General features: G+C 43.7%; 1 protein-coding gene across 8 annotated transcripts in view; it reads left to right on the forward strand.

Annotated features, from left to right (window-relative positions):
- Positions 1 to 15,150, forward strand: part of grnb (granulin b) — a 97,624-nt gene that overhangs the window by 47,307 nt on the left and 35,167 nt on the right. For all 8 annotated transcript variants that reach the window (XM_070864507.1, XM_070864505.1, XM_070864512.1 and 5 more), the window contains exons 3-5: positions 9,792 to 9,929; positions 11,092 to 11,241; positions 13,148 to 13,378. In XM_070864507.1, coding sequence (XP_070720608.1) covers positions 9,792 to 9,929; positions 11,092 to 11,241; positions 13,148 to 13,378 — 519 coding nt within the window. The remainder of the gene's footprint in view (positions 1 to 9,791; positions 9,930 to 11,091; positions 11,242 to 13,147; positions 13,379 to 15,150) is intronic.

The raw sequence follows: 15,150 nt of genomic DNA on the forward strand, positions 1-15,150 counted from the left end.
AGGGATGGAGTTAGTAGCGAGGAACGGAGTTTATGGCGGGGACCGCAAACAATGGCTTCGGTCTTCCCAGTATTTAATTGGAGAGAATTTCTGCTCATCCAGAACTGGATGTCAGACAAGCAGTCTGACAGTTAAGACTGTGGAGAGGTCGAGAGAAGTGGTGGTGAGGTAGAGCTGGGTGTCATCAGCGTACATGTGGAAACTGACATTGTTTTCGGATGATGTCGACAAGGGACAACATGTAGATAAGAAATAGGCAGGACCAAGGATAGATCCTTGGGGGACACCAGAGGTAACGATACGGGCGCGGGAAGAGGAGCTGTTGCAGATTTTCTGGCTGTGGTTAAATAGATAATGGAACCAGGCGAGTGCAGTCCCACCCAGATGGGCGACGGTGGAGAGGCATTGAAGGATGGAGTGGTCAACAGCGTCAAAGGCTGCAGCTAAGTCAAGAAGGACGAAGAGGGATAGTTTGCCTTTGTCGCAGTCACAAAGGATGTAATTTGTGATTTTGACAAGAGCCGATTCGGTACTGTGACGTGAGCGGAAACCGGATTGGAGGGATTCAAACATGGAATTCCGGGAAGGATAGGTGCGGATTTGGGAGGCAACAACACGTTCAAGGACTTTGGAGGGGAAAGGGAGGTTGGAGATGGGGCAGTAGTTTGCAAGGACGGAGGGGCCCAAGGATTGTTTTTTTGAGGATGGGGTGATGACGGCAGATTTGAGGGAGAGGGGGACAGTACCTGAGGAGAGAGAACCGTTAACAATATCAGCTAACATCGGAGTCAGAAAAAGTAGTTGGGTGGTCAGCAGTTTGCTGGGAACAGTGTTGAGGGAGCAGGAAGTGGGTCTCATGGACAAGATGAGCTCGGAGGTCATGAGGGCCGATCGGAGAGAAACTGGAAAAAGCTGAGGTTAGGATGGGGGGCTCCTTCGGGGGAAGTTTGGCCCGGTGGGCTAGGGGAAGGAAGGGAAGAAGCAGAGGCGGCTGAACGATGGTCTCAATCTTGGAGACAAAGACATCCGTGAGCTCCTCACACATTGTCAGAGGTGAGGGTGGAGACTGGGGAGAGAGATTTAGGAAAACAGTTAGCAGTGGAGAATACAAGCCGGAATTTATCTTCGCATTCCAAAATGATTCTCGAATAGAGCAATTTTGTTAGATGAGAGCAGGACCTGATGATGATGTTTTGTGGTCCAGCCAGATTTGGTGGTGAATGGCTGAACCAGTTGTCCGTCATATCCATTCAAGTCTGCGGCCCTTGGACTTGAGGGAGCGACGAATGGGGGAATGGCCAGGGTGAGAGTGCCTAATTGAAATGTTAACTCTGTTTCTCGCTTCAAAGATGCTGCCTGGCTTGCTGAGTATTTTCAGCATTATCTGTTTTTATTTCAGATTTCCAGCATCTGTAATATTTTGCTCATTCATTTTTCATCCATACATCTAAAAATATTAGTGGCATTGCCTATGGGAGGCTGCTTTTTTGATTTGAGATCAGGGAAAGAGATGGAAATTTGTAGGTTAACAACTTTGCCTCTCCAGGAGATGACTTACCAGCTAACGTGTGTCATCACTAACAGCGTCCTCTTGTGACCCAAGAGAACTAGGGTCAGATATGCAGCTTAGTGTACTAAGGATATATTTAACTTGACATATCCAATTTCCCTGTAGCTTCGGGGACATGGTTTCTGGAAAACTACACTCCTCTGCCGCCCCCCCTCCCACCCCACACACACACACACCCCTTTTCTGCTATCTGAGCAGAAGCTACTTCGGAAAGCTTCAGTGAGCACCTGTGAAGCTTAAAACCTATTTTGAGTCTGGCTCCTGAAACAAAAAGCTGCATTTTAAGACGCCGCATTATGTTCCCAATAGACAACTTTCCAGGCAAGGGCTACGCCAAAGACTCCGACTAGGACGCTGCAGCTGTTGTCACTGCTGGACAGCCCCAGTCATAACTCACTGCTGAGAAATCTACTGGGGGAAGAGCCATATCTGATGGCTTTTAAGATAATTGGACCTTTCACTTTGCAGGGTGAGACTCCATGGATAATGCTCATCACATGATGAGGAATTCATGGGTGAAACTTCAACAACTACTTTTATTTATATAGCGCCTTTAATGTAAAACGTCCCTAGGCGCTACACAGCAGTGTTATAAGATAAAACAGATAAATTTGACACCGAGCCACACAAGAAGAAATGATGGCAGATGACGGTAGGTTTTAAGGAGCATCTTAAAGGAGGAAAGAGAGACGGAGAGATTTAGGGAGGATATCCAGAGCTTAGGGCCCAGGCAGGTGAAAGCACGGCCACTGATTTTTATAATCCGAAATGCTCAAGAGGGCAGAATTTGAGGAGCACAGACATCTCGTGGGGTTGTGAGGCTGAAAGAGACTAGAGATAGGGAGGGACGAGGCCATGGAGGGACCTGTAAACAAGGATGAGAATTTTGAAATCAAGGCGCTGCCCAACCGGGAGCCAAAATAGGTCAGCAAGCACATGGGCGATCAGGACTTGGTGCGAGCTAGGACATGGGCTGCTGAGTTTTGGATGACCTCAAGTTCGCATAGGGTAGAATGTGGGAGGCCAGCCAGGAGTGCGTTGGAGTAGTCAAGTCAGGAAGCTTAATCTTAGAAAATATGGGCTCTTGATGTGAAAGGAACTTCTGTTTTCTCGTGCAATTTGCCTTTCGGCCTGTACGTAGTCCCAATGAATAGCACTAAGCACATTAACACACTCATCCTGAAAAGTTTGAGCTGCGGATGGTACGCCTTGGGGACTGGCTGGTATTGAGTCTGGAGAACACTCTTCCTGATAAGTATTTGAGAGCTCCACACAAAATGGAGATTTAACGTAGAACGATCCAACTAATAATACAAGATTTTCCCATTCAGTCACCTAATGCGTTTTGCACATTAGCTTTGGGCAAGGGCAGACGCGCAGTTGAATGCAAGAATGCCGAAGTCTGTTCCCCAAGCTGTGCCACACAGCCGTTAGTTTTCCGCTACAGCTCTCTGTCTGACTCGTTATTCAAATGCATTGAACAGCATGAAATTCTTGTACTTGCATATAAAATACGAACTAAACTCGCCACAGACAGTTAGGACTTATCCATTTCGGTCTAAGTACCCTCACCAAGAGGAAATGGGTCAGATTGGGATAAAAGAACTCTTGTCTCGTGCACAGCTAACTGAAGTTCATTTTAAATTTGCGTTCTGTTTATGTAAAGTAATAGCACAAATTGTACGCTACAGATGTTTATCTGTTTGAAGCATGACTGAGCGTTGCTTACATCACATCTGATTGTTCACAAAGACCCCATCCATAGTGGTATCCTTCTCCGACTGTAGTACCTACAGTATGTCTTTAATTGACTCCTTCATGCTTCCTGTTAATATCGCATAGAATTACAGAGGATATACAACATGGGAACAGACCATTTGGCCCAGCCAGTCCATGCTGGCGTTTATGCTCCTCTCTAGCATTCTCCCGTCTTTCCTCATCTAAATCTATCAGCATAACCCTCTCTTCCCTTCTCCCTCATGTGTTTATCTAACCGCCCTTTAAATGCATCAAAACCAATGGCTTCAACCACTCCGTGGTAGCGAGTTCCACACTCTCGACAGAGTAAATAAATTTCTTCTGAATTCCTTATTGGATTTCTTGGTGACTATCTTTTATACTGTTGGCCTCTAATTTTGCTGTTCCCCATAAGTGGAAACACTCTCTGTATCCACTCTATCAAAACCTTTCATAATTTTAAGGACTTCTATTAGGTCACCCCTTAGCCTTTGCTTTTCAAGAGAAAAGAGACCCAGCCTGTTCATCATTTCCTGATGGGTATACCCATGTATTTCTGGTATCATCCTTGTAAATCTTTATTGCACCCTCTCCAGTGTCTATCCTTTTTATAATCTGGCGACCAGAATTGTATGCAGCACTCCAAGTGTAGTGTAACCAAGGTTCAGTACAGGGTTGGCATAACTTCACTATTTTTCAATTCTATCCGTCTTGAAATAAACCCTTGTGCTTGGTTTGCTTTTTTTGTGGCCTTGTTAACCTGTCGATACTTTGTGATTTATGTATTTGTACTCTGAGATGCCTTTGCTCTTTGACCCCATTTAGATATATTTTTTCCAAGTAATATGTGACCTCCCCTTATCTTGCTAAAATGTAATGCATCTCATTTATCTGTCAAAATTCATTTGCCAATTATATGCCCATTCTGCAAGTTATTAATGTCTTCTGGTAATTTGTTGTAGTCCTCCTCCATATTGACTTTCTTCCCCCGCCCCCCCCCCCCCCACAAAAGAAATGGTGGTGTCTGCAAATTTAGAAATTGTGTTTTTGATTCCAAAGTGTAAAAACATTAATATAAATTGTGAACAGCGCTGATTCTGGTGGAACACCACTTCCCCCTGCCACTCTGAATAGCTACCCTTTACCCCTACTCTCTGTCCAGAAGCCAGCTAGCTATCCATTCTGTTACTTGTCCCCTGACTGTGCATTCTCTGGCCATATGAGTCTATTATGTGGTAACTTATCAAAGGCCTTTTGAAAATCTAGATAAATTACATCTGCATTACTCTTGTCTGCTCTGTGACTCCTTCAAAAAATTCAATGAGGTTGGTCAAGCAAGATTTTCCCTTTTGAAATCCATGCTGACTATTACATTTTTGGTTTCCAGATGTTCTATTTTCTCTCAGTAGTGATTCCATTATTTTTCCTACCACTGATAAGGTAACTGATCTATAGTTCCCTGGACATGTTCTATCTCCCTTCTTACAGATAGATATTATGTTGGCTATCTGCCAGTCCTCTGACATTAATCCTTTTTCTAACTAATTACTAATGTGTAGTAATGACTGTTATTTTTTCTCGAGAGTCAATGGACTCAAATTTGCCCAGGAGTTGCTCTGCTTTTTTTGGAGCAACTTTATTTTTCTGGAGTATCTTAAAAATTCCCTATTTACACACTCAATTTGAGCCAAGTGAGTTAGGATTTTTTTTTAGTTTAGTTTTGGGGCCACCTATGCCCATTTTGGCCATTTGGGCCACTTTGGACAGCTAATAGTTACTCCAAACTAACTTAGGCCAGCATATGTGGCCACTTGTGGCTGCACAGAAAACCCTTGCTGAGTTAAGAAATCAGCGCAGATAGGTACTAATGACTTGACTAAAGAATATGAATAGGATCAAACAGCTATATAGGACATCATATGACAAACTTTGCAGTGTTAATTTACTATACAACAGAAGCATTCATGGAAGCTTAAACTACAAACATAAAAGAAGTAGAAACAAAACATATTTTTTCAAAATATCCAAATTAAAAAATAGAAGTACCTCCTGCTCGTAATTACTGGCGACAGTTATCCACTCCACCCCCCCCCCCCCCAAATCAAAACTCTTCCCACACCAACCTGTTGTAGCCTTAGCCCGGGAAGGCAGCGGACCGGCCTGTGCGGCAGGCCACTCGGCCCAGGATAGGGGCGGGACGCATCAGGTCCCACACTGCAGCACGCATCATCAGCAGGAGCTACTGTGCATGCGCGAACTTTCTACTGCACATGCGGACAGCTGCCGGCACTCTTTCACGTGCAGAGCCCTTGCTCCGTTCTCCCAATCCACTGGCCACCTTGCGACAAGCCCCGGGAGAGTCAACAGCGCGGCCAGATTCAGGGGAGATATTTTTGGCGCTGTTTTCACCCTATGAAGTCGACACATCTTTGGTGAGTGCGCCGAAAAAATGGGTGGCCCAAATTTGGGCCCATAATGCTGCAGGTCTTGAATTTACTACACTGGGTTTCATCAATCAAAGCCCCAGATATAGTCAGTGCAGGGGATTCGCATAATCTATATCTAAAGGTAGATTGTTGCTGAGATTTTATTTGAGGAATGAAGACAATCTAACACGTTCATAGAAACATAGAAAATAGGTGCAGGAGTAGGCCATTTGGCCCTTCGAGCCTGCACCGCCATTCAATAAGATCATGGCTGATCATTCCCTCAGCACCCCTTTCCTGCTTTCTCTCCATACCCCTTGATCCCCTTAACCGTAAGGGCCATATCTAACTCCCTCTTGAATATATCCAATGAACTGGCATCAACAACACTCCGCAACAGGGAATTCCACAGGTTAACAACTCTGAGTGAAGAAGTTTCTCCTCATCTCAGTCCTAAATGGCCTACCCCTTATCCTAAAACTATGTCGCCCGGTTCTGGACTTCCTCAACATCGGGAACATTCTTCCCGCATCTAACCTGTCCAGTCCCATCAGAATCTTGTACGTTTCTGAGATTCCCTCTCATCCTTCTAAACTCCAGTGAATAAAGGCCCAGTTGATTCAGTCTCTCATGACAGTCCAGCCATCCCTGGAATCAATCTGGTGAACCTTCGCTGCACTCCCTCAGTAGCAAGAACGTCCTTCCTCAGATCAGGAGACCAAAACTGAACACACTATTCTAGATGAGGCCTCACTAAGGCCCTGTACAACTGCAGTAAGACCTCCCTGCTCCGATATTCAAATCCCCTAGCTAAGAAGGCCAACATACCATTTGCCGCCTTCACCGCCTGTTGTACCTGAATGCCAACCTTCAATGACTGATGAACCATGACACCCAGGTCTCGTTGCACCTCCCCTTTTCCTAATCTGCCGCCATTCAGATAATCTGCCTTCATGTTTTTGCCCCCAAAATGGATAACCTCACAGCTCACACTGCCACCCAGTTTAGTGTCATCTGCAAACTTGGAGATATTACACTCAATTCCTTCATCCAAATCGTTAATGTATATTGTAAAGAGCTGAGGTCCCAGCACTGAGCCCTGCGGCACTCCACTAGTCACTGCCTGCCATTCTGAAAAGGACACGTTTATCCTGTCTTTCTGCTTCCTGTCTGCCAACCAGTTCTCTATCCACGTCAGTACATTACCCCCAATACCGTGCGCTTTGACTTTGCACACCAATCTCTTGTGTGGGACCTTGTCAAAAGCCTTTTGAAAGTCCAAATACACCACATCCACTGGTTCTCCCTTGTCCACTCTTAGTTACATCCTCAAAAAATTCCAGAAGATTTGTCAAGCATGATTTCCCTTTCATAAATCCATGCTGACTTGGACCGATCCTGTCACTGCTTTCCAAATGCACTGCTATTTCATCCTTAATGATTGATTCCAACATTTTCCCTACTACTAATGTCAGGCTAACAGGCCTATAATTACCCATTTTCTCTCTCCCATATTTTTTTTAAAGTGGTGTTACATCAGCTACCCTCCAGACCATAGGAAATGATCCAGAGTCGATAGACTGTTGGAAAATGATCACCAATGCATCCACTATTTCTAGGGCCACTTCCTTAAGTACTCTGGGATGCAGCCTATCAGGCCCTGGGGATTTATCAGCCTTCAATCCCATCAATTTCCCTAACACAGTTCCCTAATAAGGATATCCCTCCATTCCTCCTCCTCACTTGACTCACTGTCCCCTAGTACATTCGGAAGTTATTTGTGTCTTCCTTCGTGAAGACAGAACCGAAGTATTTGTTCTGTTGGTCTGCCATTTCTTTGTTCCCCATTTATAAATTCACCTGAATCCTACTGCAAGGGACCTACATTTGTCTTTATTAATCTTTTTCTCTTCACATATTTATAGAAGCTTTTGCAGTCAGTTCTTATGTTCCCTGCAAGCTTCCTCTCGTACTCTCTTTTCCCCCTCTTAATTAAACCCTTAGTTCTCCTCTGTTGAATTCTAAATTTCTCCCAGTTCTCAGGTTTGTTATTTTTTCTAGCCAATTTATATGCCTCTTCCTTGGTTTTAACACTATCCTTAATTTCTCTTGTTAGCCATGGTTGAGCCACCTTCTCCATTTTATTTTTACTCCAGACAGGGACGTACAATTGCTGAAGTTCATCCATGTGATCTTTAAATGTTTGCCATTGCTTATCCACCATCAACCCTTTTAAGTATCCCTTGCCAATCTATTCTAGCCAATTCATGCCTCATACCATCTTAAGCTACCTTTCCTTAAGTTCAGGACCCTAGTTTCTGAATTAACTGTGTCACTCTTTATCTTAATAAAGAATTCTACCATATTATGGTCACTTTTCCCCAAGGGGCCTCGCACAACAAGATTGCTAATTAGTCCCTTCTCATTACACAATACCCAGTCTAGGATGGCCAGCTCTCTAGTTGGTTCCTCGACATATTGGTCTAGAAAACCATCCCTAATACATTCCAGGAAATCTTCCTCCACCGCATTACTACCAGTTTGATTAGCCCAATCAGTATGTAGATTAAAATCGCCCATGATAACTGCTGTACCTTTATTGCACGCATCCCTTATTTCTTGTTTGATGCTGTCCCCAACCTCACTTTGTTTCCTTGAGAGGCATGTTTCTGTATGACATCCCTTGGTTCTCTTGTACCAAGGCTCAGTCATAAGATTCAAGCAGGGGCAGCTAGTCATCTCGCTAACCCCTCCCTGATAGCCAAAGGAAAGCTGGTTCTTGGGTTTTACTCCATCTGAGCATTTTAACATGCAGGAACTGCCACTGGTTAGAGGTGGTAATGCACTTCCTCGATCCTTAATTTTATAACTTGAGGGGGCTGGCCTAATTAAGAAGATCTACAGTGGTGGAAACTCATCCTAAAAGAGCCTATCATGCTAAATAAAATGGCTTGTTCACTGATGCCAAAACCACTCCATCGGGATGTGATATTCTAACTTTTCTGATGGGCACAAGCCACATTATTCGGCTCAGTGTTCATAGGGCATCTGGTTCGGTTGGTTGACCTAAGGCAGGAAATTCAGTTGGTGAATACCTAATGGATCCATGTTCTTGAAAGGTGCTGGGACAAAGTGGAACTGTTTGGCAGGGATCTAGTGCCTCCTTTGGTTTTGAATCTTGTATTTAAGGTTTTTTTTTGTGTATCTAACTTTCCTCAATCATTGGTGTCCTTGCCTCTGGTAGGAACTAATGTCACTCCGAAGGAAGTCCTGTAGAAAGTTCATCTGATCCAAACGGTCCCACTGACAGCAATCTTTTTAAAGTGACCGTGTCCTCAGTGCTATCCAGATGGGTCGTAGTGATCTGTGTAATTTAAGCTCTCTTCAAAGGAAGAATGGAAAACCACATGTTCCAATGCTCCTATATTATATAAACTAGGGTTGAATTCCCTGGAATTTGGAAGGTTAAGGGGTGATTTGATTGAGGTTTTCAAGGTATTATGGAGAACTGATGGGGTAGATAGAGAGAAACTATTTCTGCTGGTTGGGGAGTCTAAAAATTAGATCCAGGCCTTTCCGGAAACAATTCTACACGCCAAGGGTGATCAAAGTTTGGAACATTCTTCCGCGAATTGATGCTAGGTCAATGGTTAATTTCTATCAAAGATATTGAGGAATATTCGGCAAAGGTGGGTAAATGGAGTGGGGTCACAGATCAGCCATGATCTCATTGAATGGTGGAGCAGGCTCGAAGGACTAACTGACCGGCTTATTCCACAACTGCAGCAACTAAATGAAATGCAATAAGGCTTCATGGTTTGGTTTGATCTGCTTCCTGTTTAATTAGTTGCGTGAGGTTGAATTTTAATAGTATTCATGTACGCACAAATAAATATTCTGTTCTGAACATATGACTGGTGTGATTTTATAATAGGCTGGTAGTTTAACATGGATCGAATTGTTTACATTTTTAATGAGGCAGTTTACATAGAAAACACTAAGCTGTTGTATATTCCACCCGCTCATCTCACACTCCATCATCTTTCTTTCTGTCACAGGCGGTTTGCTGTTCAGATTTCAAGCACTGCTGCCCTGCAAATACCACCTGTGATCTCGTCCATTTAACCTGTGTTGCAGGTTTGAGTACTGTGCCCTGGGTGGAGAAAATTCCATCGATCCAAACCAGGACTGCCATGGTAATTCGGTGGTGTTTGGAACTATTAGATCCTGTGCTGTAATTTCAATATTAGAAATTTTAACTACTAATCCTCACTGTACAAATGTATGTGTAATAAGTAATTTTTGACCATGCATCAATCTTTTCGAATATTGGGCAAGTGTATAGATGTCTATAAAATGCTTTCGTCCCCATTATTTTTGTTTGTTTTTCTGTTTATACTGAGGCTAATTCTAGACTTTTCGCACTAGCTTTAGGCTCATTACATTTTTAATGTTTTCATTCCTCCTGAGATTATGGTTTATTGGGATTTTCTGAACACTTCTGATGGTGATACGTGCTACGGTACAGTTTCTGTGGGCACTTTCCCAAAGCACCCATTCTTCATGTGTAAGAGTGGATGATTAATGTTGCCCGTGATTTGACCAGACATGATCGCCAAGCCTCATTCTGGTGTTGCTTCACATCTGTATGCAGACTTCCTATGTGGCTTACTATATAGTGCGTGGCAGCAAGGACATTAGCTGATACTTCCCTGAGCTATGTGGCTCTGTACTGCGCACTCCCATTGGGTGATCTCTTCGGTACTTTAAAATTTTTTAGCATTGAGCCAATTTTCCAAACCCCAGCTGGTCCAGCTCGTCATCTGGACTGATTAATGATGAGCCTATTGCACGTCTGATTACCATAAACTGCCCAAGCAACCATTTCTGTTTTGAGTGTGGCTGGGATCGTGCTGCTCGAGTGTTAATGTGGGAGAAAGAAAGGAAGTTCTGCAACAGTGTCACCGTGGTGGATTTTACTGCTCGAAATACTATTTTTATATCGGAACCAATCTTCTGCCACAGCAGATTTGCTTTAGAAAATTACTCTGTAGTAAATCAGATCAGCACTTGCGCTCTCTGTATCCAGTGAGCCGTGGACAGAGATTTAGCCTCAGCGATAACAATTCATTTCTGAAGTTATACAATGGGTCTCGTAACCAAGGAGATACTTGCCTCGAAGCTTTAGCTATACTTTCATCTTGCTAAGCAAAACCTAGCTTAGCTTAGTAGAATAGATGGTGTTGGGCCCATGGTCTGCTAACAGAATCACCATGTTTAACCAGCAGCTAGTCAGAAGACCCAAGAATGGGAAATGAATTCTGCTGTAACTTTTCTCACGTATTTATCTGACTCTAGTGGGAAGAAGCTAAAGCCGCCCCCCTGGTGCAAGCAGGAACACCGAACGCACTGACTGAGAACGTCTGTCTGGATAATGCTGAATGTCCCCCTGAATACACTTGTATGCCCACGTCGCAAGGTTTCTATGGTTGCTGCCCACTAACTGAGGTATGATAGTTATTTTAGTAGTAGCTTCATCATGATCTCCATACAGTTCCTTAATTGTATACAATAAAAGAAAGACTTGCATTTATATAGCTCCTTTCATGACCACCAGGCGTATCAAAGCGCTTTACAGCCGATGAAGAACTTTTGGAGTATAGTCACTGCTGTAATGTAGGATGTGCGGCAGCCAATTTGCACACAAACAAGCTCCCACAGACTGCAATGTGATAATATAGAAATATAGAAAATAGGTACAGGCAGGGGTAGGCCATTCGGCCCTTCGAGCCTGCACCCCCATTCAGTATGATCATGCAGCTTCAGTACCCCATTCCTGCTTTCTCTCCATACCCCTTGATCCCTTTAGCCATAAGGCCCACATCTAACTCCCTTTTGAATATATCTAACGAACTGGCCTCAACAGCTTTCTGTGGTAGAGAATTCCACAGGTTCACAATTTTGAGTAAAGAAGTTTCTCTTCATCTCGGTCCCAAATGGCTTACCCCTTATCCTTGGACTGTGACCCCTGGCTCTGGACTGCCCCAACATCAGGAACATTCTTCCTACATCTAACCTGTCCAATTCTGTCAGAATTGTATGTTTCTATGAGATCCCTCTCATTCTTTTAAATTCCAGTGACTATAAGCCTAGTCGGTCCAGTCTTTCTTCATATGTTAGCCCAGCCATCCCTGGAATCAGTCTGGTGAACCTCCGCTGCATTCCCTCAATAGCAAGAATGTCCTTCCTCCGATTAGGAGACCAAAACTGTACACAACATTCAAGGTGTGGCCTCACCAAGGCCCTGTACAACTGCAGTAAGACCTCCCTGCTCCTATACGCAAATCCCCTCGCTATGAAGGCCAGCATGCCATTTGCCGCCTTCACCGCCTGCTGTACCTGTATGCCAACTTTCAATGACTGACGTACCATGACGCCCAGGTCTCGTTGCACCTCCCCTTTTTCCTAATCTGTCACCACTCATAATATTCTGCCTTCCTGTTTTTGCCACCAAAGTGGATAACCTCACATTTATCCACATTATACTGCATCTTACATGCATTTGCCCACTCACCTAACCTGTCCAAGTCACCCTGCAGCCTCTTGGCATCCTCCTCACAACTCACACTGCCACCCAGCTTAGTGTCATCTGTAAACTTGGAGATATTACATTCAATTCCTTTGTCCAAATCATTAATGTATATTGTAAATAGCTGGGGGCCCAGCACTGAGCCCTGCGGTACCCCACTAGTCACTGCCTGCCATTCTGAAACGGACCTGTTTATTCCTACTCTTTGCTTCCTGTCTGCCAACCAGTTCTCTATACACGTCAATACATTACCCCCAATACCATGTGCTTTAATTTTGCACACCAATCTCTTGTGTGGGACCTTGTCAAAAGCCTTTTGAAAGTCCAAATACACCACATCCACTGGTTCTCCCTTGTCCATTTTGCTAGTTACATCCTCACAAAATTCAGGAAGATTTGACCAGATAATGACCAGATAATCTGTTAGTTGATTGAGGGATAAATATTGGCCAGGACACCTGGGATAACTCCCCTGCTCTTCTTCGAAATAGTGCCATGGGATCTTTTACGTCCACCTGAGAGAGCAGACGGGGTCTCGGTTTAACGAAAGACGGATACAACAAAATCTTCTTAAAATTAAACTGCTTACACCATGTGATTAACTTCAAAAACTCAAGTAGCAATTTAAAGTAAATAGATAAAATATCGCCACAGAAAACTTGTTCAGACTGGCGAACAGTTCTTTATCCAAGACTTGGACTATAGAATCCTCATTATTTTTCATTCGTTTAATATAAACTTTGTATCTTTTCAGGTCATTACTTTTTACAGTCAGAATGTTACTATAAAAACATTTTTTTTTTTTACTTTGTTTCCTGGTCGCAGGCAACTGTTTGCAAAGATTATGAGCATTGCTGTCCAAAGGGGTACGAATGTGACCTGATCGAAGCCAAATGCAGAAGAACCGGAGTAAGGGAAGAAGAGTTGCCTTTGGTTACAGGAGTAGGAAACTTGCGTACCGCTGAGAGTGAGCTTTGTGGGAACATGTCCTGCTCTGTGGGATATACTTGTTGCACATCCAAGGACTTTGGTTGGGGTTGCTGTCCTATGAAAGATGTAAGTAAGCCCTATGTGAAGTTATCCTTTTATGGACTGTCTTTCTAAACTAGTTAAGTGCTCATACAGCTATAAAAGACATCAAATGGGTAAAACTGGATGACCTTTTGTTGGCCGTTGCAGTATTAATGGTAAGTACTGAACTGAATACGGCCGGGGTGATCTCCTGGACTAGTTTTGATCGCCTGGATGGGTCGGAGAGGAATTTCCTCAGATTTTTTTTCTCCCTAAATTGGCCTGGGTTTTTCTGGTTTTTGCCTCTCCCAGGAGATCACATGGCTTCGGTTGGGATGTAGAATGTTTCAGTATAAGGGGTGTCGCAGTTGTGTGAGGCAGACTGGTTGGGCTGGGTGCTCTTTGCTTTTCCGTCATTGTTCATAGGTTTATATGTAACCTTCAGGGCTGCTGACCAAGGGCCGTGCGGCACTTTGTCGGCCGGCGCGGACACAATGGGCTGAAATGGCCTCCTCCTGCGCTGTAAATTTCTATGTTTCTATATATTGGTGCAGATTAATGAGGCAAATCTTTTTGTTCTTCGTTAGCATTTTCAACAACAGCTTTTATTTTTATAGCGCCTTTAATGTAGTAAAACATCCCCAAGGCGCTTCACAGCAGTGTTATAAGATAAAACAAATAAATTTGACACCAAGACAAGCCACACAAGAAAAAATTGCAGCCGATGACCAAAAGCTTGGTTCGAGAGGTAGGTTTTAAGGAGCGTTTTAAAGGAGGAAAGAGAGGATGAGGTTTCGGGGGAGAATTCCACAGCTGAGGGCCCAGGCAGCTGAAGGCACAGCCACCGATGTTTGAGCAGTTATAATCAAGGATGCTCAAGAGGGCAGAATTAGAGGAGAGCAGACATCTTGTGGGGTTGTGGGAGATTAGAGAGGCCATGGAGGGATTTGTAAACAAGGATGAAAATTTTGAAATCTTCGTACCCAATGTTGCAAATTTGTGTATGCTTATAGATGCATTCTACTTAGCTCCAGCAAGAGATCTTGGCATCTTTCTTTTATGGCAGTTGGCTCTCTACCCTCTCTGGACTTGTGTAATAGCGAAACCTAGAGGTGTAGCAATAATATTCCCTTGAGAGTGGAACTGCCTTCCGCAGGTGCACTTCATTCTCTCGGGCACAATGAGCAAATGCTTGGCTAGGCTGCCTTGATACGAATTGTTAAGCTACTTTTTTTCCACAGTGAGTGAACACACAGAGCAACATGTATGATCAGATCCCCTTAGTTGAATCCAGTACAAAAGTATAAAGAATATGCCATATGTCCCCACAAAAATGGGGTGTCTTACTTGACCCAAGATATCTTCTAACTATTCCAGCATTTATGACTTTCTTAGCCTGTCTAAAGCTTCTGCATCAATTTATTTCAAAAACCGGACTGCTGACATGTGGCTCTTTGTTCACTTTTGTGCACCCTCAGGAAATTGGAGCTTGATTCCTGATTCTTTTCTTCAGCTCCCCTGCCCCATACCCCTTCCTGGGATTAGCTAGTGGAGCTGCTAATCAAACCTACATCACTCCCTGCCTTTGAAACTAGGTTCATGCAGAGCTCAGCAGAAATGGACATTCTCTTCCCCCTATGTTAATGTTTGTTGGGAGCCCCTGGGGTGAGATGATTGCACTGTTCTCTCTTGTCCTGGGTAACAGTGCCAGTGACCGTCTGTAATATACTTGCTCCAAATGCCTAAAGTCTATGTCCTTTTTTCAATCTGCAAATCCACTTTTTTTTTTTAAAAACGACACTTAAAAAGTAATCTTC

Source organism: Pristiophorus japonicus, chromosome 21, assembly GCF_044704955.1.
Source record: "Pristiophorus japonicus isolate sPriJap1 chromosome 21, sPriJap1.hap1, whole genome shotgun sequence".
In the NCBI taxonomy this organism is placed as follows: Eukaryota; Metazoa; Chordata; class Chondrichthyes; family Pristiophoridae; genus Pristiophorus; species Pristiophorus japonicus.